This window comes from Ochotona princeps, chromosome 16, assembly GCF_030435755.1.
Source record: "Ochotona princeps isolate mOchPri1 chromosome 16, mOchPri1.hap1, whole genome shotgun sequence".
NCBI lineage: Eukaryota > Metazoa > Chordata > Mammalia > Lagomorpha > Ochotonidae > Ochotona > Ochotona princeps.
In genome coordinates this window covers 9,151,295-9,177,862 of record NC_080847.1, presented here as the reverse complement: position 1 = coordinate 9,177,862, position 26,568 = coordinate 9,151,295, and the positions used below count along the sequence as shown (strand labels likewise).

Genomic DNA, 26,568 nt, shown 5'->3' with positions numbered 1-26,568 from the left:
GGAACGGGGATGCGCCTGTCTCTGGCTGTCTGCTCAGCTATGCAGCAAGTGCCACCCAGTGCTGTGGGGATGACACGCACATTAACAACGCTTGGGGAAGGGCTGACAGTCCTGGGCTCACCTCAAGTCCCCACATAATCACTGACCGCCCCCTACCACCACCCAGGAAGCAGCATGGTCTGGATGACAGATGCAGTGGTCACCTGGCTGCAATCCTCTCCAGGAGGCCTAAGACAGGCTTGTAAGACAGCCTGACTTCCAAATTGGTCCCAGGCCAGAGAATGGGCAGTGCTACACAGGACTGGTTCCCACTTGACTGTCCCACAGCCGCCTGCAGCCCGGGCACCTGCCAACAACCTACCGCATGGTGGCTGGAAGGTTGCAGGCCCTTCTCCACACTGGGAGGCACATCATACACGTCCAGCAAAGGGTCTCGGCCATTAGGACCCTTGACTGCCATGGGAGGGGTGTCATATACCTGAGAGCAGAGAAATAGGTACAGTGATACAGATGTCAAGGCCACCTGGTATGATGGGAAGAGCAGGAATCCCCCAACACCCACCAACCTTAGGTCCTGGGTCACCCTGACCTTGACCAGAGCCAAGGAAATGAGCTCCCCAAGCAGGGGCTACACCCACCGCGTCTCATCCCCTCCAGCCTCCTCATCCCAAACCTACCTCCTGGCTATACTGGTTGGGAAGCAATCCCCGAACAGGAGGCACATCATAGATGTCCTGGGGCCCAGGGGCCAGCAGGTGGCGCGGGATGTCGTACTCGTCCTGCTCCGGCTGAGAGGTCTCATACACATAGCCCTGCCCAACTCGGGTGGGCACCACCACCTGGGGATGGACAGTCCACTTTGCCACTGGCTCTGGCACTCAGTTCTCAGAGAGCCACTCCCACTAGAAGGTGAGCCAACTGCATGGAGTGCTGCGGAAGGGGCCCCGAGAGAGGGCTGGGAAGCGCTGGGCCCCGTCCCTTCAGAGACAGACCCACAGGGTGTGTCCACAGCTGGGCCTCTGGAGGTCCCACAGTGGAGTAGACGTGCCAGGGACCATCAACCCTGCAGGGTTCTCCAGAGAACTCAGTCAAAGTCTCCTGAGTCTTGCCTGTCAGGGGTTGCCAGTTTCTCCGCTTTATTGAGGCTTGCCCAGCAAGGGATGGCCCCAGTCATGGCACCTAGCAGCCACCTCCAGATGCAGGAGGTACCAAGCAGGCGATTCCTGACAACCAGAGTGGAGACCTGGTACCAAGGGGCAACGCTCAGTTCCCACGTGTTTTTGCCCTGCCGAGGCCAGGGCTGCTGACAGCCCCCACTAGCCTCCTTCCTGAGCAAGCCAGGAGGCTCAGTCTGGAACAGCTGCCCTGTTTATCCTCCCCACAGGGCTCCCGCTCAGCTCTCCCCACAGAAAGGCCTTTTGTTTCCTAATCAAAGGGGACGTCTGGGCCTGGGTTGACTCGGGCCCTCCCTACACATCTCTCTTTCCACAGACTCAAGGCTCCCAGAACTCCACTCGGGCACCACTTGTGGCCATGTGCTGTCTGTCCTGGGAGCAGCAGAGAGATGTGGCACCCACAAGAAGTGGGGGCAGCGCAGCCCCAGTGTTAGTGGAGCCGGGGTGCTCCCCACCCCACAGTGTGTCTGGAAGTGGAGTCAGGGCTGCCTCTGCAGACTCCTCTCTGTCCTGGAGCCCAGACTTGAGTCTCGGCCAGAGCTATTTTTAGCTGCTAGGACCTGCCAACACAGGGGCAGGCGGGGCAGGCGGAGGCTGGAGGGACGTGGCAGGTTGGCCTGCCCCCGTGGCAAAGCCTGGGGCTTTTCCAGGACACACAGCAGCCTAGGGGAAGGCAGGACACACCTCTGCAGGTGGTGGGGGAGCCAGTATGAGTGGGGCATGACTGGACCCCCAGACTAGGGCAGCCACCCAGCAGCGGGGCAGGCGATAGCAGCAGGAATGGCCAGCCAGGTTCTTCTGTTAGGAAAACTGAGTGAGGTGCCAGCAGCAGCAAAGCTCATTAGTAATAAAGATTCTCCAGAGAAAGCAGCCCGATAATCAGAGCTCCACACCTGAGCCCTATTACAAGGGTCTGGTGGCCTATGGGGTTGGGGACATAGCCAGAGTCCAGCAGGAAGACAGGGATAGATGCTGCTGACAGGGATGCACCAGCTACCTCTGCCCCCCTCCCCATCTCCCCACACAGAACCAGGAAGGACAAGGGCCCGCTGGGGTCAGGATGCCTGTCCTTCCACACTCCCTTCCCCGACAACAGGCACTAGAGAAGGAGCAGGTGACCCCAGAACCATGCTCCAGCGTCCAGGTCAGTCCTGGGCAGGGTCAGCACCCAGAGCAGAGATCAGGAGCCCCTCCCTGCCTCTACGCAACTCGGGGCTCATGCTCTGCAGCCAAAACGGCCCTCATTCTCTGACAGGCCAGCTCCTTGTTCTAGAGCACCCCGTCTCCTCCAGAAAGACCTCATTTTACCGCTCTGGGAAAGTGCCCACAGAGACCTGGGGGCAAGGCATTGCAGCACACTTCCCCTCCCCTCCCAAACTCCTGGTACCTTATGGCTCTAGCAACACAACTGTCCCCTTTCACACAGCTGCAACTCCTGGCCCAGGATCCCAACAGCAGCCTCACAGGTGCCTTCCTTTCCAGGGATGCCAACTGTGCACCCACAGCCTATGCCCTCAGGTCCTGGGCCCAGGCACGGGCACTAACCACCCAGACCCCATTGGCTACCCAGCCTTCCCCTCTAGGCCCCAGCCTTACTACACTGACACTGAGCCAAGCCCAGTGTTCCCCAGTCAGAGCCTATGAGGGACTGGAACTGAAATGTCTTAGGACAGCTCTGCTCCAGCAACCCCAGGATCAGTGTCCTTGACCCACACAAACCCAGAGAGCAGGCGAGAGCCCCTGAGTACATGCTGGCTGAGCCGGCCTCCAAAGCCTCCCCTTCGTCTTTCGAACCTAGTCACTGCCAGTGAGCCCAAAACATGTGGCCACCAGGGAAGAGCATCATCTAACACCCCTCCGGCAGCTGGGTGGAGCACAGGCTTAAGTCCTGGCTGACAGCAGGATCATCTTAGAGAGTGCATCCTCCCTCCTGCCCCCCAGCTGCCCAGACACAGCCGCACACCAGGAAACGCAGGCCCACGCTGAGCAGAGAACACGAGGCTGAGTGGCTCCCACAGTCAGGGAGGGCTCCTTCGCTCCATCTGCTCACCTCCAGACTTGGCCCCCTTGACAAAGCCAGTGTGTCTGCTGTGCCCTTGCATTTCTCCTAAGGGCCTTCCCAAAGCTCCCATTCTCCTCTCTCAGGGATCCCTGCCCCATTGCTGATGCCTCCAAGCTCCGTAGTCAGAAGGATTTAATCAAGGCGTAGACCAAGGACCAGGACACACCATTCTGATGCAAAACCCTGTAGCCTGGGGGCGGGGGGGGGGGGGAGCATCCAGCTCCTAAGAGGGCTCCAGGCCCCAGAAAAGTCTGTTTCCAGCTTGTAGCTCTGGCCTCACCTGCCAGGGCAGGGCAACTCTGCACATCTGCATGCTGCAGGCAGGCTTTACCCTGAGTCTGGGGTCTGTCTGCTCAAAACCTCCCCTCTGGGTCCTACAGCCTGTTCATGGCTGTCACCACCCAATAACGGAGCACAGTCCCTATGCAGTCCCCTCCCACCTGAAGTCCAGAGCAAACACGGAGTGTAGAAACCCCAAGGCGGCAAAACCCTGCGGCCCATCCACTAAGGAGGCCTTACCTTTGCCTGCGGCTTCGTTCCCTCCCAGTTGCGCGTGTCCATGGACGGGGGGACCTGGTAGATGTCATGCCCCATCCCAGCGGAAGGGGGCACCTGGTAGATGTCCTGTGCGGGACTTCCTGGTCCCGGGGGCACCTGGTAGAGGTCTGCAGCTGAGCTGGGAAACGGGTGATGGGGTGCCTGTTTTGCTAATGCGGACGTCTGCTTGGCAGGGGGTGACTGGAACTGCGGGCTGGGCCCAGGCGATTGGTAGAGCCCTTGCTGAGTCTTGCTGGGCGTGGGTACAAGGTAGACACTGTCGGGCTGGGGCTGGGACGTGGCAGGGAGCATGGGTGTGTACTGCGAGGTAGGGGGCACTGCAGTGTGGAGGCCCTGTGGAAGACCAGGCTGCGGCTGGGGCTGGGGCTGGGGCTGGGACGGGGTGGCAGGTGGGCCAGGGCCAGGCCCTGCTGGTTTCTTGTCATACATGCCCACCAGGATCTTGAGTCGGTTCCCAGGCACGATGCCTTGGCGTCCATGCAGTGAGCAGAGCCACCAGCCATCCAGGCCCTGTGTGTCCCGCTCCAGCACCGTCATGATGTCACCCTTGCGGAAGGAGAGCTCATCCGGAGACTCAGCCACGTTGTCATAGAGAGCTTTGGCCAGCACGTTCTGTAGGGAGGCGGGGGAGGAAGAGAGGTATGAGGGCAGGGCATGTGCATGGTCCCCTGGCTACCAACCTCCCACCCATCTCTGGGACCAGAAAGGCCTCTGCTTTGGCTCTGGTGAGGTCAGACACCTTCGTTCTGGGCCAAACAAGCTCAGGGAACCACAGCATTTCTTCAAGGAGCCTAGACAACATCTCAAGACCTCTTGACAGCAACTGGCCCCAGGGTCATGACAACAAGGCCACCAGGTTAGAGTCCATGAATGAAGATGATCTGTTACCTCAGATTCAAGAAAGTAATCTGATGAAAATCAAAACTTATGATAAACTAAAAAAGCCCATTTACCAAAAAGCTATCAAACTACTAGAAAAGCTGTGAATACCTCCCCTTAAGGCAGGAAGAAACCAGGGAGCTCTCTCTGCTGCAGCCCCAAGTCCTGCTGCCCTGGTCAGTACAATTCAACAAGAGCAAAAAGCGAGCAGAGGTGGGGAGTGGACAGAGAAGGGTAAGGTCCACACAGGGTACGCAGCCCCGGGCAGCCCATGCGAGCCCCACGCCGAGAGGCAGGCCGGGTGCGTGTGGAGCACAGGGCGAAGCTCCTGCCCGGGGTGCCTTCATTCCACATCCCAGCTCCTGGTCTGAGTTCCTGCTACTCTCTTTCTGACCCAGCTTCCTGCTAATACGGTCCTAAAAGGCACCACGGGATGCCTCAAGCCCCTGGGCCCCTGACACTGAGGTCTGCATCCTCAGCCTGGCTGAACCCTGGCTGCTGTGGGCTTTCTGGGGAGTAAACCAGCGGACAGAAAATCTCTGTTCATCTATCTCTCTGCCTTTCAAATAAAATGATAACAAAACATGTATCTGATAAGAAACGTTATCATATAGCAACAAAAGACTGAAAATATCCAGAAATCAATCAAGCAACAACTAGGTAAGACCTCAGGAGAAAGTGTTACAGTTCTGCCAAAACACAGAAGTTTTAAAAAGGATTTATTTATTTTTATTGGAAAATCAAATTTACAGAGAGAAGGAGAAACAGAAAGATCTTCCATGTGCTGGTTCACTCCCCAAGTGGCCGGAGCTGAGCCAAGCTGAAGCCAAGGAGTCAGGAGCTTCTTCTTGGTCTTCCACACGGGTGCAGGGCCGTTCTCAACTGCCTTCCCAGGCCACAAACAGGAAGGGAAGTGGAGCAGCCAGGATACAAACTGGCGCTCATACCCTGGTGCATGCAAGGCAAGCATTTTAACCACTAGGCTACTGCACCGGGCCCTCAAGGAAATATTAAAATAAAAGGAAAACCTACCAAGTTCATGGGGCCGGTTCTAATCCTGGCGGCCTTGCTTCCCATCCAGTTCCCTGTCTGTGGCCTGGGAAAGCAGTCGAGGATGGCCCAAAGCCTTGGGACCCTGCCCCCGTGTGGGAGACCTGGAAGAGCTCCTGGCTTCTGGCTTCGGATCGGCTCAGCTCCAGCCATTGTGGCCACTTGGGGAGTGAACCATCAGAGGGAAGATCTTCCTCTCTGTCTCTCCTCCTCTCTGTATGCCTTTCCAATAAAAAAAAAAAAAAAAAAAAAAGTTGGGGCCCCGGCGGTGTGGCCTAGCGGCTAAAGTCCTTGCCTTGAACACCCCAGGATCCCATATAGGCGCTGGTTCTAATCCTGGCAGCTCCACTTCCCATCCAGATCCCTGCTTGTGGCCTGGGAAAGCAGTCTAGGACGGCCCAAAGCCTTGGGACCCTGCACCAGCATGGGAGACCCGGAAGAGGTTCCTGGCTCCTGGCTTTGATGTAGGCCCAGGTCTCCCAAGGGTTAACTCCACAGCTTACCTTGTTTCTAAGGGGTAACAGAATGGGCAATCTTGGCCTGATACATTTAGCCCCTGGCTTGAATGCAAGTTCCTCTTCCTTACTTCCCCTTTGTTAAGATGCCCCCAGGGGAGCTTAGGAGTTGGTTGAACATTGAGATAATACTGGGAGGGACTAGGCAGACTATAAAAGATGCAGGCTGACCCCAAATAAATGGCATTCTCTTTGCAAGAACGACCCACTGCATGTTGTCTTGTGTTGTCTTGTGTGTTGTCTTTTTGTAACCTTAGTCCCTCTGCTCGGCTCGGGGGTCACTTGGGCAGTAAAACATTGGACAGAAGATCTTCCTCTCTGTCTCTCCTCCTCTCTGTATATCTGACTTTGCAATAAAAATAAATAAATTTAAAAAGAAAAAGAAAAAGAAAGTTCAATGTGGACATGTTACAAACAGCAGCCAAAAGGCCAAAATGCAAAAGATGTAACACCAGCACAAGTGTGATTAACCTAGAATTGGGAGTAATGCCCACTAATCAATCAGAAAAGAAAAGAACACAAACAGAAACATCCACCAGAGCTCTGAGACCCTGCCCTGTGGCCCCAGCAGGTGCCAGCACTCAGAGGCCTGCCACCGCCCCGGGACCGCCATAGCACCAGGCGCTAACAACGGTCTTCTTTGTAATTGTCTACAAAACAAAAGCTTATATATTTCAAAGACATTTATTCAAGAACAGATTCCAAACACACTGCATTAGCATACCAGGTGATTCTGGGAGGAGAATAAGAGAGGTAAGCACAGAAAATAAGAACTGGGCAGGCAGCAGGTGTTCCCAGTCCTGGGAGTCCATTTTTTTCAGAGCAATTCAGAAAGGCCCTGGAGTGGACAGCCTAGACAGGCAAGATTCAAGGGAGAAGCCAGGCCAGGCACAGTCCAGGCAGCGACAAAACACCAACAAGCTCAAGGCCTGGGAACTTCTAGTTACTCTAACATCACCCATACCACAATTATAACAGAATGAAAAGGCTCAGAAGTGTAAATTACGTCTCAAAAACATCACCTGAGGGGAATGGCACTGTGGCGTAGAGTGAAGACAATGCCTATGATGCCGGCACTCAATGTGGGCACTGGGCTGGTGCCAGCTGCTCCACTTCTGATGGCCTGGGAAAAGCATAAGAAACTGGTCCAGGTACTTGGACCCCTGTAGCTACACAGGAGACGCCTAAGATGCACCTAGCTTGGGCCTAGAGTTGCCTCTGCCATTGTGGCCATCCAGAGAGTTAACCAGCAGATCAAAGATCTCTGTCTCCCACACCGCCCTGTGTAACTATGACTTTAAAACAAACAAATAAAAAAATAAATTTTAAAGCAAAACAAAAAACTACCACCTGAAATTTTCTAAGGGAGAGAGGGTCAGAACTGCAATGTTCACATTTGAGACAATGAGAGATAATTTCTCTTCCTGTTTGGTAGAATTTTTAAATTTGTACTTAATGAACATTTCTTGCTTGGGGCTGAAAAAAAACCCCACATCCTGCAGAAGGAAATAGTGGGCTCCCTCCTAGGCTTCCAGGCAGCATGGGACAACAGCCGCTGCGGTGCGGCAGATCCAGGGGCCAGAGCCAGTAGAGCGGCAGGCAGGGGCCTGCTGTCATGCAGCCCACCAGGGCTCATGGCACCCATCCCCAGGCTGCCTGTCGGCAAGGAAAACACATTTCCCAAATATGGTCTGCAGCCTGTCTTGGGGAATCACATCTCGTCAGGAGGGCGGGACACCCGGCCCATCCTCCCCTAGTGACCCTAGAATACAGCACAGTCTGCTGGGTCCCCCCAGTCCCTTCCCTAGTGACCATAGGAAGTGCCAGCAGAGTGAGTCACAGGAAAATCCCCTCCAGCCGACTCAGACCGGGTGGGGGTGCAGGCGGGGGACCTGCCCCTGTGAGGCCTCTGAACTCTGAACACTTAACACAGCGACTCCGGAAGGCTGGCAGAGGGGCCCCAACTGCAGCAGCATTGGACACCCAGGGGAGCAGGAAGACTCTGTTGAGTGCAAGGTCTACTGGGTGTGGAGTGCTGGCGAGGGTGTTGTCACCTGACCCAGGTGAACTACTGGGACCTCCCAGGGCAGCCAGCATCAGTCACGATGTGAGCTCAGGATATGAGCTCACAGAGCTGACTTCATCCAAGGCAGTCGATGGACTGTAACTGTGTAGTCTGGGATAGCCGGAGCCAGGCTGGGAAGCACCTCGCGGCTGGGCACGTGGCACCAGGCGCCTGGCACCAGGAGCTCCTCTGCCTGCGTCAGCTGGCATGCTCCTGCTCCTACCCAAGGCATCAGGCAGCCTCTTTCCCCTGCTCAGCCCACATCCTGGGCACTGCTGGTGTCCAGCCAACCAAACAACTCTGATGGGCCAAGCATCCGCCCCTTTGGCAACTCAGCCTCCTCATCTGTTCCCCAAGGTCAAGCTGCTCCTTCTTTCTCTCTCAAATTATTAAGCAGCAGCTAAGACTCAGACTACGCCAAGAGCTGTGACCTCAGGCAAGTCCTTGAACCTCTCTGAGCATCTGACCGTCTCTGGTGAGGTAACAGCCCTAATTTCACAGGACTGTCCCTTTTTTAGTAGGAGATGCACCTGGCTCTTGGCCCGCTTCTCCAGAGAGCAAAAAAGGTCCCTGTCAGCCTGGGGCTTACACTGCCTTCGGGCAGGGACGTCAAGGAAATGGGTCATTAGCGAGGTGCCATCAACAGCAGGTGACAGGGTTTTGCACATGGGTGTGCATGGTGTACACAGGGGACTTCAAAGATCTTGGCAAAATTTTTCGTTATCTTTTAATTCCAGTTTGAACATTCACAAATATCTATAGGCACAAGGGGGGCATGTCTTTTAAAAAGTCTTTGGCAAAACAGCATTAAAAGGTAACATAAGCATCAGCACAGTGGCACAGTACTGCCTACATGTGAGCACCCCTGAGCACTAGTTCCAGCAGAAGCTGCTGCACTTCCTGTTTATGTGCCTGGGAAGGTGGCAGAAGATGGCTCCAAGTGCCTGGGTCCCTGCCACTCATGTGGAAACCCCAGACGGACTTCAGGTTCCAATCCCAGGTATCTGGGGCACAAACCAGAGGACATAAACATCTCTCTTCTTAGCCCTATAATTTGCAAAATACATAATGAATCCTGAAAACAAGGATAGCTTAAGGCTAAGATTCCAGCTATGATACCCACTGGCTTTAGCATCCTGTAGACCTGGGGAGGCAGCAGTGACAGATCAACTAACTTGGTTCAAATCATCCACATGGGAGACCCAGATTGAATTTCAGACTCCAGGCTTTGGCCTAGCCCAGCCTCAGCCATTCCAGGGATTTGGGAATTCAATTAGTGGATGAGCACCCTGTCTTTTTTTTTTTTTTTTTTAATTTATGTATTTTTATTGGAAAGGCAGATATACAGAGAGGAGGACAGGAAGAACTTCTATCTGATGGCTCATTCCCCAAGTGGCTGCAACGGCTGGAGCTGAGCCAATCTGAAGCCAGGAGCTTCCTCCAGGTCTCCCATGTGGTGCAGGGTCCCAAAGCTTTAGGCTGTTCTCAACTGCTTTCCCAGGCCATAAGCAGCGAGCTGGATGGGAAGTGGAACTGCCAGGATTAGAACCGGCACCCATATGGGATCCTGGCACGTTTAAGGTGAGGACCTCAGCTATTAGGCTATTGCACCAGGCCTTCTTTCTGTCTGTTTTAATCTTGCAAGTCAGATAACACATTTTCAGTCTGCAAGCTCAATCCCCAAATGCCTACCTAACAGTCATGGTGAGGCCAGGTCATAATGAGGAACTGGGAACTCCCTCCAGGTTGCCCACAAGCATGGCAGGGGCCCAAGTTCTTGGACTTCCCATATACAATAGCATGAAGCATGGAGTAGTCCACACACACCAGGTCCTCTGAAATGGGATGATTTCATCAGCTGGGTCACAATGCTCATCTCCACTAACTTTCTGAAGCTTTTTCTTATATAATTGATCAGAGACAATCTCCCCAAAGAGGCATCGTTTTGGGTAACTCCTATCAGGGAAGAGCCCAGGGTCAGAGGAACAACATAAGGCCAAGTGCTGGAATGGGGAGAGGATGGAGGTGCAACAGGCTACCAGCCTGCAATACCAAGCAGGAGTCAGTCACGCAGTTCCATGGACTCATGCCTGGGTGCTTCAACACGTGGCATCCAAATGCTGACTTCCAAGGCCAGATTAGGGAAAGCCCACATCACTCCAAGGATTACCGCTGTGGACATGCAGTAAGCCTTCCTGGGACCTTGTATGTTGAAAGTCACAGGACAGGGAGGCCCTGGTGTGATGACTTAATTGGCTAACCCTCCACCCACAAGTGTCAGGAACCCATATGGGCAGTGGCTTGTGCCCTGGTTGCTCTACTTCCCATCCAGTTCCCTGCTTGTGGCCTGGCAAAGCAGTGGAAGATGGTCCAAAGTCTTGAGATCCTGCACCAGCATGTGAGACTCAGAGGAAACTCCTGGCTCCTGACTTTGGATTGGTTTAGCCATTGTGGACATTTGTGGAGTGAACCAGTAGATTAAAGATTTTTCTGTCTCTCCTCTCTGTAAATCTGCCTTTCTGATAAAAAAATAAAATATATCTTAGAAGAAAAAGAAAAAGAAAGTCACACAGACCTAGAGTCATGCCCCAAAGGGGAGGAAGGACCAGATTCCCTCACAGCTAGGGAAGCCAGGCTGGGCCAATTAGCACCTCATCTCAAGCTCACAGGGCATCATGGGACTCTGTAGGATGCAAAGCTAAGAGAAAACCAATGGTCCATGTTCAGAGCACCAAAGGCTGCAGGATGACCTGGCTATGTCAGGATATACTCACAGTGGCCCTTTGGAAGGCTTTGGTGTCCCTCCCAGGGTATACCTGCTGTCCCTTGCCCTGATTTCACAGTACTGACCAACGTGTGCCGCTGGCACCCAAGTCACATCTCCTAATGCTACCAGCATGGAACCCCTGGGCACACACACAACAGTCCTGGCATAAGATGCACCATTAGCAAGTGTCTGATAACTGGCTGGGGTGGAGGGCCCTTTGTCCTGCAGGTGGGAAGTCTGAGATTCACCCATCCTAGAGGGCAGCAGCAGAGAAAAACTCTCAGGCTGCAGCCAGCACTCCCCAGCCAGCCGCACTCCGAACATGCTTGCTGTGCACGCAGCCGACAGGACTGCGCCACGGATCCTGCCAGGCACTGGGGGCAGGCTCCAGGACACAGACAAGAGCAGCAGAGGGAGAATGTTCCCAGCCATTGATGGGGATACAGGTCTCCTCCTTTACTCCACAAGCTCTCTTGGGAGCCTTGAGCAAGCTGTGGGTGTCCTTTAACTTTGAATCTGGGGAAGAGTGGCTAGTAGCAGCAAGGGAAGGACACACCACAAGACCTCCTCTCTGGGGAGCCTTCCCATGGTTGCTGGAAGTGAAGGCTCCTAGCAATCCCTCCCAGCAGAGACAGCCCAGGCCACACTGACCACAGCCCCCTCTTGTCAGGCCTGGCTCTGTGTCTGATGTGCATTTATTCACTCAGCAAATACTTTCTTTGCATCCACAGCCCAGCCGTGGTGGGAGCCACCAACAAACTGGAGATCATGGGGACCCAGTGTTGTGCCCAATTTGGAGAGGGGCCAGCTCCTCTGACTGCTGGGTGAGGAGCTCACAAGCTGGGCCAATCATTATTCCAACTTCAAACTTGCAGGGCTAGATTCGATGGTACCTCCAGTCCCTTCCGAAGTTGGTGGGGATAGGGAAGGGGGAAAACAAGCAAAAGAACAACAGTGACACAACTGACAAGTTCCTGACAGTAATCGAAACAGCACATATACTGCACGCCAGGGGCAGAGCTGCTACATGCTCAGTGATTACCTCAGGAAACCCTCAAAACTACCCCATGGGGCACTGGACTACCCCATATCCCAGACAGTGTCCCTGACTGGGTCCAAGGCAGATCTGGGGTGGTGAGATAAAGTGGAACTAAATGGAGTAGAAATTTCAGAGACTGTTCCCAGCCCTGGTCTGTTCCACCCTCACGCCATGTTCTTCTCCCCTACTCCCCCCACCCTGGGCACAGAACACTGAGCCTCGTGCAGCAGGCATTCAGTAAACACTGGCTCCCTAAACACCCCAAACTTGGCGAATGTGGGCCAAGTTCATTTCTGGAGGATTCTATCTGCCTGGTTGTCAATGGACACATGCCCAGTGAGTATGCTGCACCCCCAGTCCAGCCTGTACCTGGAAAGGCCAGCAGCCACAGCTCTGCTGCCCAGCCAACTCCTCCTGGCTCCAGGCACGCGGGAAGGGGGAGGGGTTGGGGTGAGGAGTACAGGATCTGTCCCCTTCTCTGTGCAGATGTCCTGGGTGGAACACTGGGGCCAGCCAGTGAGGCCCTGGGCATCCTCCTCAGGGTCTGGGATCAAGTCCCCAGGCCCAGCTGGCAGGAAACAAGAGCCCAGATGAGTCCTGCACTCCAGAGGCACCTCTTAGGAGAACACTGTTCCTGCCCTGCGCCCAGGAGTGCATGAGACCCCAGAAAACAACAAAGAGTTGGCATGTGAAATTTCAGCACTAGGTGGGGAAAGGCCATCTATGTGGGCAGAGCCACAGCCTGGCCTCAGCTACCGCAGCTACCACGGCTGCCTCTGTGTCCCGGGCTGTCTGTGGGCAATCCTCCTGCCCAGGAGCTCCAAGCACTGTCACAAGAGGTTGGGCAGAGCCACAGTTTGGTGACAATCTTCCTGTGGTTAACATGGTGACTGCAGCTCCCAACAGCACCACGCATAGCGGGGACAGGCCAGAAGCCCCCAGATCTGCAACCCTAACCACCACTGCTCCCCTTCCCTGGCCTTCAGGCCTTGCTAGCAGGATTCACAGGACTCTCTTGAGTAGACTGGCTCAAGTGCACAGTGTGAGGCTGATCTTCACTCAGGGATAGCCCAGATTTGTTATGAGCGGTCCAAGGGCCAGGGGAAGGGCCAGTAGGAACTTCACTCCCTACAATTCTACAGCGTCTCCATAGCTAAACGGCGACTTCCCCAGTCCTAACACACCATTACTATCTAAAATGAGACCGAAACTCAAGATTTCTGCGATGTCCAGTACAGATGAAACCCTGCAGAGTCCCACCCCGGAGGAAAGGATCTGCCACCTGCCGTGAGGACAAGAGACCATCCCTGCTCATGCCTTCCTCTCTGGCCCATGGGAGGGTGGGGGACTGGAAGTAGCTGTTTTAGGGTCTCTCCTGACAGGAAAGACGCCCTCATGGCACTGTGCTTACTCCACTCCCCTGCCCAGGGTTGAGGACGCAGTGGCAGCTTGCAACACAAATAGGCCTTCACCCAACAAAAGGTGACTTTCCTGGCACAGCCTAGGGCTGCCCTACCAGCAAGCAGCAGGTGGGTGCTGGTGCCCAAAGGAGATGGGGGCAGCTCCTCCCAGGCTCCACCTGCCTTGGAGCCAGGATGCTCCCTGGCTTGCCAGCCCTCTGCCCCACCCAACCACCAGGCCCACAGCAATGGTAAACACCTCACCAGCTAGAAATCAACAAGGACATACTCACCGTTATTCAGCAAAGCCACCAAAGCAACAACCAGGTGTGGGAGTGCCTCCCGGCACAAACCTTTCCTCAGGTAAGCATTACAAGGGAGGAAACCAAGTGCTCTCAGGGTCGCCAAGGGAGCTGCTGCTGTCAGACTGGGATCTGTGACCCCAACAGGCCGCCATGCCCAAATCTACACTTGCTCCTGACCAGCCTCTACCCTGGCTTGGAGTCGAAGGTGAAGTTGCGACTGACAAAGCCCAAACCAACAACCCAACTCCGAGGGACGTCAGGCTGAAGGATCCCCAAGAAAGGACCCCAAAATTCCCACACTGATGCTGCAATGAGACCCTGACCAATCAGTGACAATTTCCGCAGGCCAGCCTTTGGCGCCCACCCCCCAGATTCGTTCCTAAGGGCCTTTTGGCAACCAGGATAGGGAAAGATCGAGCAGCACCCTCCCGCTCCGGGAATCCAGCGCCGGGAGCCGGGGTGAATCATTAACCGACTCAGGCTGGGCGCTCTTGCAGTGCCGACTTCCCGCCGAGAGGCACTTGCTTGCTCCGCCATCAACCCTTGCCTGGTGACGATAGGTCAACCCCATTCCCAAAGACAGACAGACGCATCACCACCCGGCCTGGGAGCACGGTCAACCTCCTGGGTCCTCGATTCTCCTCGCATCCGAGGAAAATGAGGCTCCAAGGCCAGCGCAGAGGCCCAAGGTCACCAAGCAGTTGGCGGCCGGCAGACAGAGAACAGGCCTCTGGGCAGCAACTTTCCCAGATCCAAAAACTTTCCGGCCCACAGCCCCGAGGCACGCTGGCTCCAGGAGCCCCTAGTCTTCGGCTCGGGCCACCTGGTCCTAGAGCGGGGGCCCTAGCCAGGTGGCCGCGCCCCCCAGCCTTCAGCCTGCAGTTCGCAGGGTCCGCGGGCCGGCAGGAAATGCCACTTGTTTAACCCCTTCCAGCCCCGGCCCCGGCAGGGCGGCCACCTCGAAGCCCCAGCGCGGACCCCGCCCCAGCCGCTGCCAGCGGCTTCGGGCCGAGCGCGTCACACTCACCAGGTAGTTCATGGTGTCCCAGAGGCCAGGGGCCCGGCTTTCGGTGAGGGCGCACGCCGACAGCCCGGGCAGCACGCTCTCCCGGCTCCACAGCTGCCCCGGTCCCGGTCCCGGTGCGGCAGCCTCAGCCGCCCAGCGCCGGTCGCACCTCGCTCCGCCCGCCGCCACCGCCGCCCAGCCCGGCTCCCGGCATGCCCAGCCGCGCGCGCCCATTGGCCGCCGAGGCTCTCCATGCAAATGAGCCGCCCGGCCAGGGGCGCGGGCGCCGGGGACGCTGGCCCAGGGCACCGCCTCCCACCCCAGGGTGCCCCCACGGCTCTGGGGTGCCAGAGGCCGGTCAAGCCTACCACGTGGGACGTGTTTTCCTCCACGCTGCCGCCTTCACGGGGGCGAAAACACGCCCCTCCTGGAAGGCTTAGGCAAACGCCTCCGGTCTGGGAGGACTGCCCCACGGCTCTTCCCGCTGGCACACCGAGGCACTACAAACCTCCTTGCCTCTGCAGATGCCAACCTCCAGGACCCTCCTGCATTTGTGAATCAGAATCTACATGGAAGGGGGCTGGAGCATACGCGGTCTGCAGGATTTAGTAACCACCAGCCTAGGGGGCCCCATGCGCCGGCCAAAGGGGTAAAAAAAAAAAAACTCCAAGCAAGGAGGCTTTAACATGCCACACCTCCAGCCCTGCATTCTAGGTCACTGGGAACGCCAGCTATCCCAGGCTCCCCATGCTGTTACCGAAGAGTCCAATCTCCCTCCACGCCTGAGTTCTTCCCTAGGGTTCCACGCTGTCCCAGACCCCATTCTTGAGTTAGGCCTAAAATCTGTGCCTAGCACCCTCCTGGGTCCTGCTCCAACTCCTGTTTCAGCAACAAGGGTGGTGGGAGGGCACCAAAAAGGGAGATCACTGTAGCGGAGAGCCTTGGCTGTCCTGAGCGCCCTCTGGTGCCGGGACTGCAGGTCTCTGACAGGCACCCCCTACACAGAATCCTGGCGCCAGGGTCCGTGAATACATTCTGAGTGTGCACAGTGGTCTGCACAGAGACCAAGGGTAGAATCTGCTCCTGACTGGACAGCATCCCGGAAAGGCAACAGTCCAGGGGCCAGCACTGTGGTGGTGTGGCTTAAGCTACCATTCAGAATTACATCCCAGTTCCTGGGTTTGAGTCCTGGCTGCTCTGCTTCTGATCCAGCTTCCTGCTAATGTGCCAGATGGAATTCTTGCCTCTGGCTACTGAATGGTTCAACCCTGGATGTTTTGGTCATTCTGGCCATTTTGGAAGTGAACCATTAGGCGATTTCTCTTTCCCTCCAACACCTCCCCTCTCACTCCCTACAGCCTTCCCAGAAAATATCAGTGGTTCTTTTTTTCCTTTAACAGTCCTAGGGTCCACCGAGTGCCAGCAAGGCAGCTCCCTGGTACAGGGCAGCTTTGCCTGCAGAGAATTCTCATGCAGGAGCCCAGGTGCCCCTCCAGCTGTCTGCCACCAGGCAGGCACCTGACACCCAGGTGGAGCTGGCTGTGCCCTGGCCAGACATGCCACCATCTGTACTATGAAGGGGCTGGGCCAGGGCAGCCCCAGTCTAGTCCCTTCCAGGGGCCCCGCCTCTCTTGACATCCTGGAACAGCCCTCCTACTTGTCCCCAGGCCATCTTTCCCATCCAGACACTGCTCCTCAGCCTGGGGGACCAGGCCCTGGTCTGACAGTGCTTGGGGCTCCCCCTCTGTGAGGAGGCAGGTTGCATCCACTGACAGGCAGCAGGCCTCTGCAGAGATGGGCAGGGACACTAAAGGCCTGGCCCTCAAGGAGGCTGCCTCCCCTACTCAGCCCTAGCTGAGATGGTTGGTGGGGAGGCGGGGAGAGACAGGGAGAGGGAGTGGAGAGCAGTGCAGAGGTGGCTAGTAGGGAATGGAAACCTTCCTCTCCCTCCCTCCTTTTCTGGAGCTACAGGAAAGTGGCACTTGGGGGAGGGGCTGCTGGTGTGGGCGTGGCTGCAGGGGAGGGGAACCAGCTCCACAGAGGCATTTCAAAAATTTGCTTCTTTTCTACTTAAACTACCCGCCCCCCCAGCCTGTGCCTTCCAGAATGGCATTTCCGCTTTGGAAACAAGTCCCTAGGACCTACAGCCCGCTTGGTTGGAGGGGGCTAGCTGGGGGAGGGGCACACCTCATCCTAGCCCAGCCTCCCAGAGCGCCAGGACCACTTGCTCACTGCAAGCCTTGGCAGCCCTGTGAGATGAGCCTGGCCGTCAGCCCTGCCGGACGGATCAAGAGACCCAGTTCACCAGGGGCACCTCAGGCTGGGGAAGAGGTGGAACCTCCAAGGTGGCGGGGGAAGGGGATGAAGCACCGACCCCCCCACCCCCAGCCCAGAGGAGTGGAGAGTGCGCACACCCACACACCCACACAGCAGGCCTGGCAGAAGGGAGGAGTGGGGGAAAGCAGGCTGTGCCTGGAGGGACCCAGCAGGAGGCAGGAGCAGGGCCCTGCTCAGCCCTTTACAACTGTCAGTCATCCCTGGTTAGAGGCCTGACAGACCTGTCAGACCTCCTGGTTAGGCCTCCAGACGGACTATGGAGAAGCCCACTGGCTGCAGGGAGATGTCACAAGCCCTGGGAGCCTAGAGGTGCTGGGAGTGCAGGGACATGAGGGAGAACAAAGGGACCCTGGCTCTCCTCTGTCCATTCCAGAGTTCACTGAGCAAGAGGCCACTAAGTGGAGATAAAAGCTCGGGGTAGGGCCTGAGCTGAGGGCTTTCTGCGGCCCTAGTGCCAGAGCAGACACACTGCACAAAACAGCTTGATGTCCAAGAACTGTCTACTGCAGCATTCAAAACAAGGGGGTGGGGAGAGTGCAATAAATGCCCAATTCTAGGAGACTGGCTAGACAAACCGGTCACTCAGTGGAATATCATGCAGGGAAATGAACTGTGCAAAGAACAGGCTGAGTGACCTGTGTGGACGCTGTGCTGCCACCAGTCCACTCCAATCTTCTGAGGCCTCAGCTTTCCCAGCAGCGCCAGAGGCAGGGCTGCATGGGTCAGCTGATGGCCAGTCCTGGAAGCGGCAGCAGGAAAGGATTTCCTGAGGCCAGGGGTCAGTGCTGCCAGCCCCAGGGACAGGAGGAGGAAGTGACGTCTCTGGAGAGCCACAGGCAGCTGCACAGCTGGCTACTCGCAGAGCGCCTGGGTGCAGATCCCCATGTGTGCATGGCTCAGGCACCCAACTGTCACACACAGGCAGGTACCCCATACTCAGGAGTCCTTGTTGCTCCTTGGAGACCAGGACATAACTACCACTAGCCAGAGGCTCAGAAGGGGACAGTGCATTCCCAGGTCACAGAGCCAGGAAGCTGCAGCACTCACAACCCTAACCCACCCTGAGCCCCAGGTGTGACCCCAGGAGGAGCAGCCAGGGAGCACTAAGGGTGGGTGCCACAGCTATCAGCTACAGTGGGCTCTTTCATCTTCCAAGGTGCCCTTGGGTGGCCTGCACCTCCCACTCCTGCTACACCTTCTCCGCCACCTCCCCTACTGGTGGGGCCCTCCCTGGGTGCTTGGTCCCTCGTAAGAGGCTGGAGCCTCCATGTACTCTGCCCTCTGCTGCTGCTGGAACCTCATGCCCATGGCAGAAGCATCCCCTTACACTGCCTAGGGGTGGGGGTGTGGAAGGGCATTTGGGTGGATTAAATAAGAACTGGGGAAAGAGGGATGAGGGAGGAAGAGGGGCAAGGGGCAACATCCAGTCCTCAGGGAGAAGGCTCAGCTGCTGGTGGGCTGCCAGCTCCTGTGTGACAGCCTGGGTGGGAAGGGACAGGGGTGTGGTCAAGAGGCCTCCCCAGCCTGGCCATCTGCTCTCCTTCTGCTATGGCAACCAGCCCCAGCAGATCAGGTAGAGGGACAGCCATCTGCCTGCTCTCGCCGCTTCTACCACACACAGGTACCCATGCCCACAGACATGCACAGCCACAGCCCCAGAGGCAGCAGGTCCACAGGAGGGCCACAGCAGGTCCACAGAAGGGGGCCCTGCAGCTATGGGGTGGGAGGAGAGGAAGGGGTACCCAGACAAAGGGCCATGCTGTGGGCTAACTTGCCTGAGCCCGCTTTAGCCTGCATGGAAAGGCTCTGCCCGTTCAGGCTTGGCCCCCAAGGACAATAGCAGACAACTTAATGACTGTGGCTGGCCATGGCCCTGCAGCCCCAAACTGTCTATCAAGGGAAGCCATGCCAGCAGCCTGGCCAAGCCCAGGGTGGCAGGCTGCCGGTGCCAGCAGTGACACACCAACTAGACACCAGTCCCACCCTGATGGGCACTCTGTGTTACCCCATTAAGCAGCCCCCAACCAAGCTCATCTTGTTCTCCCCAACTCCTGAACAGATAACTTTCTGCAGATGCCTTGAACGTCCCTCTCATCTGAGAGTCTGGGTCAGAATCTACTCCTGGGGCTCTGGTGCCCATCTCAGCAGCCCAACTGGGGAGCGGGTGGGCAGGAAGTGGAAAGAAGCGACTTTTGGGATTTCCCACTACAGTCCACACCTCCTCATTGACAGCACAGTGTGTCATGCCAGGTGCTGAGCTAGCACCCTGCCATGAACAGCCTAAGTCCTCAGGGTATGTGTACTCCAGCTGTGTGTGCACTGGGCGCTGGGGATGAGGACATAGAGGGACAGGATACCCACTATGTTGAGGAATCCAGGGGAGAACAGAGAAATGGCCAAGTGGTGGGCAAGGGCTATTATTTTATACAAGGTGCTTGAGCCTCTCTGAGGAGGCAGCATTTGAGCAGATGTATGAGTTTCTTGCTAAGACTTATTATACAGGAAAAAAATAACCATAAAGCTCCATAAAAAACACATAGGCAGCCCTCTCCTTGCGTGAAGTGGTGCAGCATAGGCACCTCAGAGGCCAGCACCCAAGGGATGGCTCCCCAATGGCCCTTCCCCTGGTTTGGACTAGCAGCTGGTGTGGCTGCTGATGGGGTGTCTTAATGGCCGGCTAGCCTAGGCCAAGGCAGGAACGACCAGGGCAGCTCCTGACACAGGCTCCAAGACCATACAGACAAACAGAGGTCCTGGGAAAAACACAAGATGACTCAAAAGCCTAAGAACTTAACATCCCAGGTGGCTTATGTGTGTGGGGGGAGAATTCACACGCAAAACCACCTGGAAGCTGTGAAGAGAGCAAGGCATAGTGGCCGCACTGAGTCAGCCTGCGACATGCAGAGATCAGGACCCGCAGCTCAGAGAACTCTGAGCAGGCCACATGCAAGGACCACAGCTTATGCTGTTATACACAAACACACACAGCCCACACAGGCTGGTGACAGACATGCCCCAGTAGGGAGCTCCAAGTGGTCACTGGAGCACTGCTGAAACCAGCATGGACATCAAACGGCTGGGATCCTCAACACCCCATTGCTGCATGAAGAAGCCACGTCAGGAAGGGTGCCTGTGGTCTAGTACATGGACTCCGTGAATTTATGCCAGGATGACAGAAACCAGAGTGGCAGCTGCCCTGTAGGGGTGTGGGCCCTGGATGGTGAAGGGAGTTGGGAGAACATGTGGGGCATCAAATCAAAACTCACCCAGCTAGACAGCTAATGTTTGTACACGTCACATCTCAGCATGCAAAACCTACCTCTGTGAGTCTCAAAAACAATAAAACGGGTGGGAGTGTGGCTGAGCAATTCAGCTGCCAGCTGGAATGCCTATTTCCACACCGGAGTGCCAGGGTTCAAGTCCGGCCCGTGCTGCCATTGCATAAAGACGCCAGGAAGCAGGAGATGAAGCCCCAAGTGGGCAGAGTCCCCACCATCCCCGGGAGAGACCCAGACTAGGGTCGTTGTTCCAGCTTCTTCACCCCTCCAGCTGCTGTGGGCATTTGGGAGGACAGCAGATGGGAGCTCTGTCTCTCCACTTCTCAAATAAAATCTTTTTTTTTTTTTTTTAAAGATTTTATTGTTATTGGAAAGCCGGATATACAGAGAGGAGGAGAGACAGAGAGGAAGATCTTCCATCTGATGATTCACTCCCCAAGTGAGCCGCAATGGGCCAGAACGCGCCAATCCGATGCCGGGAACCAGGAAACTCTTCCGGGTCTCCCACGCGGGTGCAGGGTCCCAATGCTTTGGGCCGTCCTCGACTGCTTTCCCAGGCCACAAGCAGGGAGCTGGATGGGAAGTGGAGCTGCCGGGATTAGAACCGGTGACCATATGGGATCCCGGGGCTTTCAAGGTGAGGACTTTAGCCGCTAGGCCACGCCGCCGGGCCCCTCAAATAAAATCTTAAGACAAACATAAATAAATAAAAGAGCATAGAAAATTCATGAAAGATTAAAAGGCATCATCTGTTGCAAACCTAATAAACCCACTACCACATCACCCTTTTCTTGCCCAGTTAGGAAGCTGGAAGTTGAACTTGTATGCCTAGGCTTTATGGAATAGTATTTGCTACTTCCCCAAGCATTACACAGTTATGGATCACTTGATGATCCCAAATGATTTATCTTCCACTGTAATCTACTTCAAATCCTGCTTAGAACTTGGCAGAATTTAAACAATAACTTTAAATGACCAAAAAGCCCCTCAATCCCTAATCCCTCTTAAGGAAGAGATTAACTTTAGAGCCACAACTTGTGACCATCCCTCCCGCCACAGCACCACCACCAAGCGCTCCAAACTGGCCCAGGGTACTCACTCTCATTTTTTCCTTGGAGAAGCAGACCAGGTCCCAACAGTGACTATGATGAAACTAAAGAAACAATGGGTTTGGCCAGTCACGAGAAAAGCAAGTAGCTGTAAGGAAGCCAGGTCAAAGGTTGGGACGGAAGGTGAGCAGAGGACAGGAGGGCAGCCAGGCAGCCTGACCTTGGGGAGAAGAGCAGGGGTCCCTCACACTCCAGTCAGGATGAGAATATGTGTGTGTCTATGTGTCTGAGTACGTGTTTCTATGTGTTGGGGGGAGGAGTCATCCTTCCCTATGAGGCCTCTGCCTGCCCTGTGCTGGACCAGGCAGCCACACAGCACACACAGAACAACAGGCTTCTATGCCACTCTAGGGGAACTGAGGACAGGCAGATGAGGCAACATTGCTGGTGGGGATGAGGACAAACACCTGCACAGCCAGTCTCCAGAGGCAGGGAAGATTATCAGGGTCATCTCACCACTCAAGTTTTGGCGGGACCCCCTGAACCACAAAGGGCAACTGGAGGTGGACGGCAAAAGCCATGGTGAATGGGAGAATCGTGCAGGTGGGACTGGGAAACCTGGGCCAGAGCAGCGAGGCTGAACTGCAAACTCTGCCCAAGCTAATGTGTGCAGGAACCAGGAGAGGTGGGGACCTGACTGCAGCCCACGATGGCAGGAGAAAGATAATCACAGTAGCAGTAGCTGCTGCTATGGAGCCTCACAGCAACAGTTTCAGCGTGCTACCATCCCCATCAAAGCATGGAGCAAACGGGCTCAGGGAGGTTTGGTAATCTACTCAGGGCACACAGCCAGCACTGTTCACTCTAGAGCCCCTGTCTTTTTTTTTTGTCTTTTTTTTTTAAGATTTATTGTTATTGGAAAGCCGGATATACAGAGAGGAGGAGACAGAGAGGAAGATCTTCCATCCGATGTTTCACCCCCCAAGTGAGCGGCAACGGGCCGGTGCGCGCCAATCCAATCCCAGGATCCTGGAAACTCTTCCAGGTCTCACACGCGGGTGCAGGGTCCCAAAGCTTTGGGCCGTCCTCAACTGCTCTCCCAGGCCACAAGCAGGGAGCTGGATGGGAAGTGGAGCTGCTGGGATTAGAACCGGCGCCCATATGGGATCCCGGGGCTTTCAAGGCGAGGACTTTGGCCACTAGGCCACACTGCCGTAGAGCCCCTGTCTTTGACCAACCAGAACACTCTCCCCACCCGATCCCCCAAAATGTGACTGAGATGCCAAACTCTGCTTGGGGACACAGTCACCCACCTTTGTGGGTTACACTGCTCCTGTGAGGCGGTGAATGACAAGAGCCAGGTTGCCACGGGTCTTACAATGACGCCAGCCACGATCACAAGTGGGACTGGAAGGGCTGCTCAGGGGTGGGGTCTCTGTGCCTGAGCCTGGAGTGTCAGCAGGAGTGAGCTGGTGACATGGAAGGGACTCCGCTCTCTGCCAGCAGAGGGAGGGCAGGTGGAAGGAGGTAGAACAGAGGACTTTGGACTTGAACATGGCCTCTCAAAGCATGTTCTACCACGCTCTGGCCATCTACTGCTTGCTGCTTGGGGCCAGCAGTGATTCCCAAGGGCACTGAGTCCCAGTGGGCTCAGAGCCAGGCACACAGCACGGAGGCTCCAGGACTCAGCGAAGGTTCAACCAGGTGCCAAGGCTTCTTCAGTGACCCTCACTGACCACTCCTGACCCTGCTGCACAGCCCCAGGCAAGCTGCTGGGCCTCTGGGAGCCTGAGGTGCCTCACCTCCTAAGCCTAAAAGGGCTCATATAAACTCCCGTTCAGAAAGCCACAGGTCTGGGTTCTGTCCTGATAGCCGTGGCTGCAGGAGCCTTCAGCAGGCTGTCCGCACAGCTGGAGAAACTACGCAGGACGACAGCCACTATGGCTCTGGATCCTGGCAGACTTGGCTCTCAGTCAGGCTCCACCCTCAGTGACCATGCCACCCTGGCAGTGCCTGGCACATGAGCCTTGCACACAGGCCAGTGTCTGCACTCCTAGGGAGGTCAGGAAAGAGCACACCAGGGGCTGCAGGGGCTGCGTCTACTTCGGATGGGAAACAACGTGAGACTTCTCAGAAGCGAGACCCCTCACCTGACAGTGCTGGGGCACAGCCAGCTTCTCGCCAAACTTCAAAACATGGATCCCACACCAGTGCCGGCCCGGAGAGAAGGGCAGGCCCAGGGTGCTGCAGTCACACCCGAGAGAAAGGTGGAGGTCACAGAGTAACCTAATCAGGAAGTGAGTGCCTGGCTCCCTGCTCTGAGAAGGTACCTTGCCCTCCACCCCCAGGTCTTGTGGAAGTCCAGGGACAGGGCGAGCAAGAGCAGCTGACCTTGTTATACTCCCTGCTTGAACACTCAGTGAACCGCTCCCCCTCAACTCAGCCACTCTGTCACTCCCATCCCGTTCCCAGGAGTCTCACAATTTCTGTGGGCCAAGTGCCTGCGTCAGCCTCATCCAGGAAAAGACTGCCCAAATGACAGGTTGTGCGCAAACCCAGATGGTTCTTGGAGCACCACACAGGCAGTTGCCACGCTGGGTTCCCAGAGCAGGGCTTGAGTGGGTGCTCCGGGCTGCAAGCCTCTGCAGTGGACCCTGGCACAGGAGAGCAACTGTCTGAGCATTTCCTAGCTGCCCCGAGAGCAACTCTTCCAAGCTTCAGCATCTCACACGCTGCCTGAAGTCACAGAGGAAGCAGGTGGCAAGATGATCATGTCCCCACTGCAGAATCGCCTCAGGCTGTGGCTACAGCAACGGGAGCATGGGGAGAAGTGACTGGAAGCTGGTTCTGGTGTGGTCAGACCCACCAGGCCTGATCTGTGCCAAGTCCCACCTGGGAGTGAATCCTGCCATTTTCTCGTTATAGGTGGAGCAGTGAGGCATAGAAGCAAGAATAGCTCCCCAGAGTCCCGGAAGGCCAGGGGTCTGGGTGTCCTTGGGAACTCCACGGCCAGGGCTTGGCTGTGGCAGTGGACAACCAAACCAAATGGGGACCGCCCAGTGAGAGACCTGGCAAGGCTGTGATGTGATCGAAGCAACACTCTGTTCTACACTGCCCTAGAGATCCTGGCCTCCAGCAGGCTCCAGGGAGCCGCCTCATCCCTGTCCCTGCAATCACAGCCTGGCTGCCGGGTCCCCTGTCGCCCTGGGCTTGGCAGGAAGGCAAAGCAGAGGAGAAAGGCTTGGCAGGCACTATCGCCTTCCTTCTTTCTAAAGCTGAGGCAATTATGCTTTGAACTGCAGCAGATGGGGGGGTCACATCAGCACAGTCTGGAAGCCCTAATTTCTTCATCTCTAACTCAGCATTACCACTTTGGGAGGCGGGCCGGGGCTGGGATCTTTAATTCCATAATAACAAAGCTTACACTGACACAGCATCTCTGCCCCACTCCCCGCACACACTCCCTGGTTCACTAAGTCAAGCCTCCACCAAGTGAGCCCTAACTGCGTGCTTCACCCAGAGGACAGGGACCTCCAGGTGATGAGGGGGAGGCACAGAATGGGCAGGGCCCTGGCTCCCCTCCCTTCCTGTCAGAGGCAGAAGATCCTGATTCAGCAAAGAAACAATAGCTGCGGGCCACATAGCTTTGCAGCCCGCAGGCGCCCACCTCAGTGTGTCCATCTGTAAAGTGGGCTGCAGCTTCCTCCTGAAGCCGGGAAAACCTGCAGAGCCAGGAGCGCTAGCTCATCCTCAGACAGACCCAGAAGCCCAGAAACAGGGGCCTGGCCTTGGTGGCTGGCGGTGTCGGGAGTGGGACCTCCACATGCAGGCCAGAGGGAGCTACCGTTGCAAAGCCCTGGCGTTTCCAGCACCCGCTGGGAAACTTCCAGGGAAGGGGAAGGCTCTGGGGAGGAAGCCCAGCTCCCCAAACCTCCATTTCCCAGCCCCCCCAACCGCCCCGGGCCAAGCCGACCTGGGGGAGGGGAGTCCCTTGGGGACAAGGAACAGACCCTGCCCCCGCCTGGCACTCTGCTGTGGTCCCTAGAGCGCAAGAGGCAGCTACTCGCGGTGGATGCAGGGGAAAGCAGACCCGTGCCCTCTCACCAGACATCCCAGAGCGGGTTCCCCAAGAGCCGCTGAGACCACTCCCCAACTAGGCCTGGCCATCTCAGGAGCAGTGCTGAGGGGACAGCAAGGACTCCTGCCCGGCCCAGCCGTTCCGGAGGCTTCCCGGGGGCCAACAAAGACTCCCGCCCACCCCGCGGTCCTGCGGGGGCTCCCCGAAGGCACAGCACGGACCCCAGGCCGACCCAGCCTCTCGTGAAAGGCAGGGGCAAAGAGACCGGTTACAGGGAGACGCCCCCCTCCTCCGCCCCGGTCCAGAAGGCACGAGTGGGGCGACCCCATCCACAGCCCCGCATATTAGGCCCGTCCGCGCCGGGAGAACGGCGAGCCGGAGTCCGGTACTCACCGGCACGGACATCTTGGCCGCTGCTCCGAGGGCCCCGCGGGCGGCAGGGCCTGCAGGCTGGGGGCTGGCGTCCGCCCCTCAGAGCCCCCGGCGCCGGTCTCGGCTCCTGCGCGCTCCCGGCCGCCGGACCGTCCGGCAGCTCGGGCCCGCGCCGCGCATGCGCCGCCTGCGCGCCCCTCCCCCGCCCTTCTCGTCGGCTCCGCCGGGGGCTGCGTTAAAGGCGAGGACCCCGGACCCCGACGTTTTTCTGTCGGCCCAAACGCGGCCTTGCCGTACCTTGCCCCTGCTTCTGGGGCTCGCTGCTTCTTCTGATCTCCCACATACAGGTGGCTTCGGGTCCTCGCGTCCGGCGTGGACGGGGAAGGGGTCGGAACAGCTGAAGGCCACTGTAGGGCGGCCGATGGCGTCTGCAAAACCCTTTGCCCTCCCCACTTGTGAGAAACCTCGTGCGAGCCGCAGGATGCGCTCCGGCGCTGCCCAGGGCCCCTCTGCTCACCCCTCTCCCACCCCACCCTCGGCTCACCTTAGGGTGCCCGGACAGGAAGACCTGAACTGGCTGTCCGGCAGGGCCTTCTCTCCCCACTCCTGGCCTTTGCATGGGTAGAGGCAAGA

General features: G+C 56.7%; 1 protein-coding gene across 2 annotated transcripts in view; it reads right to left on the bottom strand.

Annotated features, from left to right (window-relative positions):
• Positions 1-26,096, bottom strand: part of BCAR1 (BCAR1 scaffold protein, Cas family member) — a 30,737-nt gene extending 4,641 nt beyond the window's left edge. The window contains exons 1-4 of one of the 2 annotated variants that reach the window (XM_058674043.1): positions 25,957-26,096; positions 3,757-4,407; positions 678-839; positions 362-478 (exon numbers count right to left, since the gene is read on the bottom strand). In XM_058674043.1, the coding sequence (XP_058530026.1) occupies positions 362-478; positions 678-839; positions 3,757-4,407; positions 25,957-25,968 (942 nt within the window). In that variant the 5' untranslated portion in view covers positions 25,969-26,096. Of the gene's footprint in view, positions 1-361; positions 479-677; positions 840-3,756; positions 4,408-14,842; positions 15,011-25,956 lie in introns of those variants that run through there. The other variant, XM_058674044.1, reaches the window with a different exon arrangement.
• Positions 26,097-26,568: the final 472 nt, after the last annotated feature.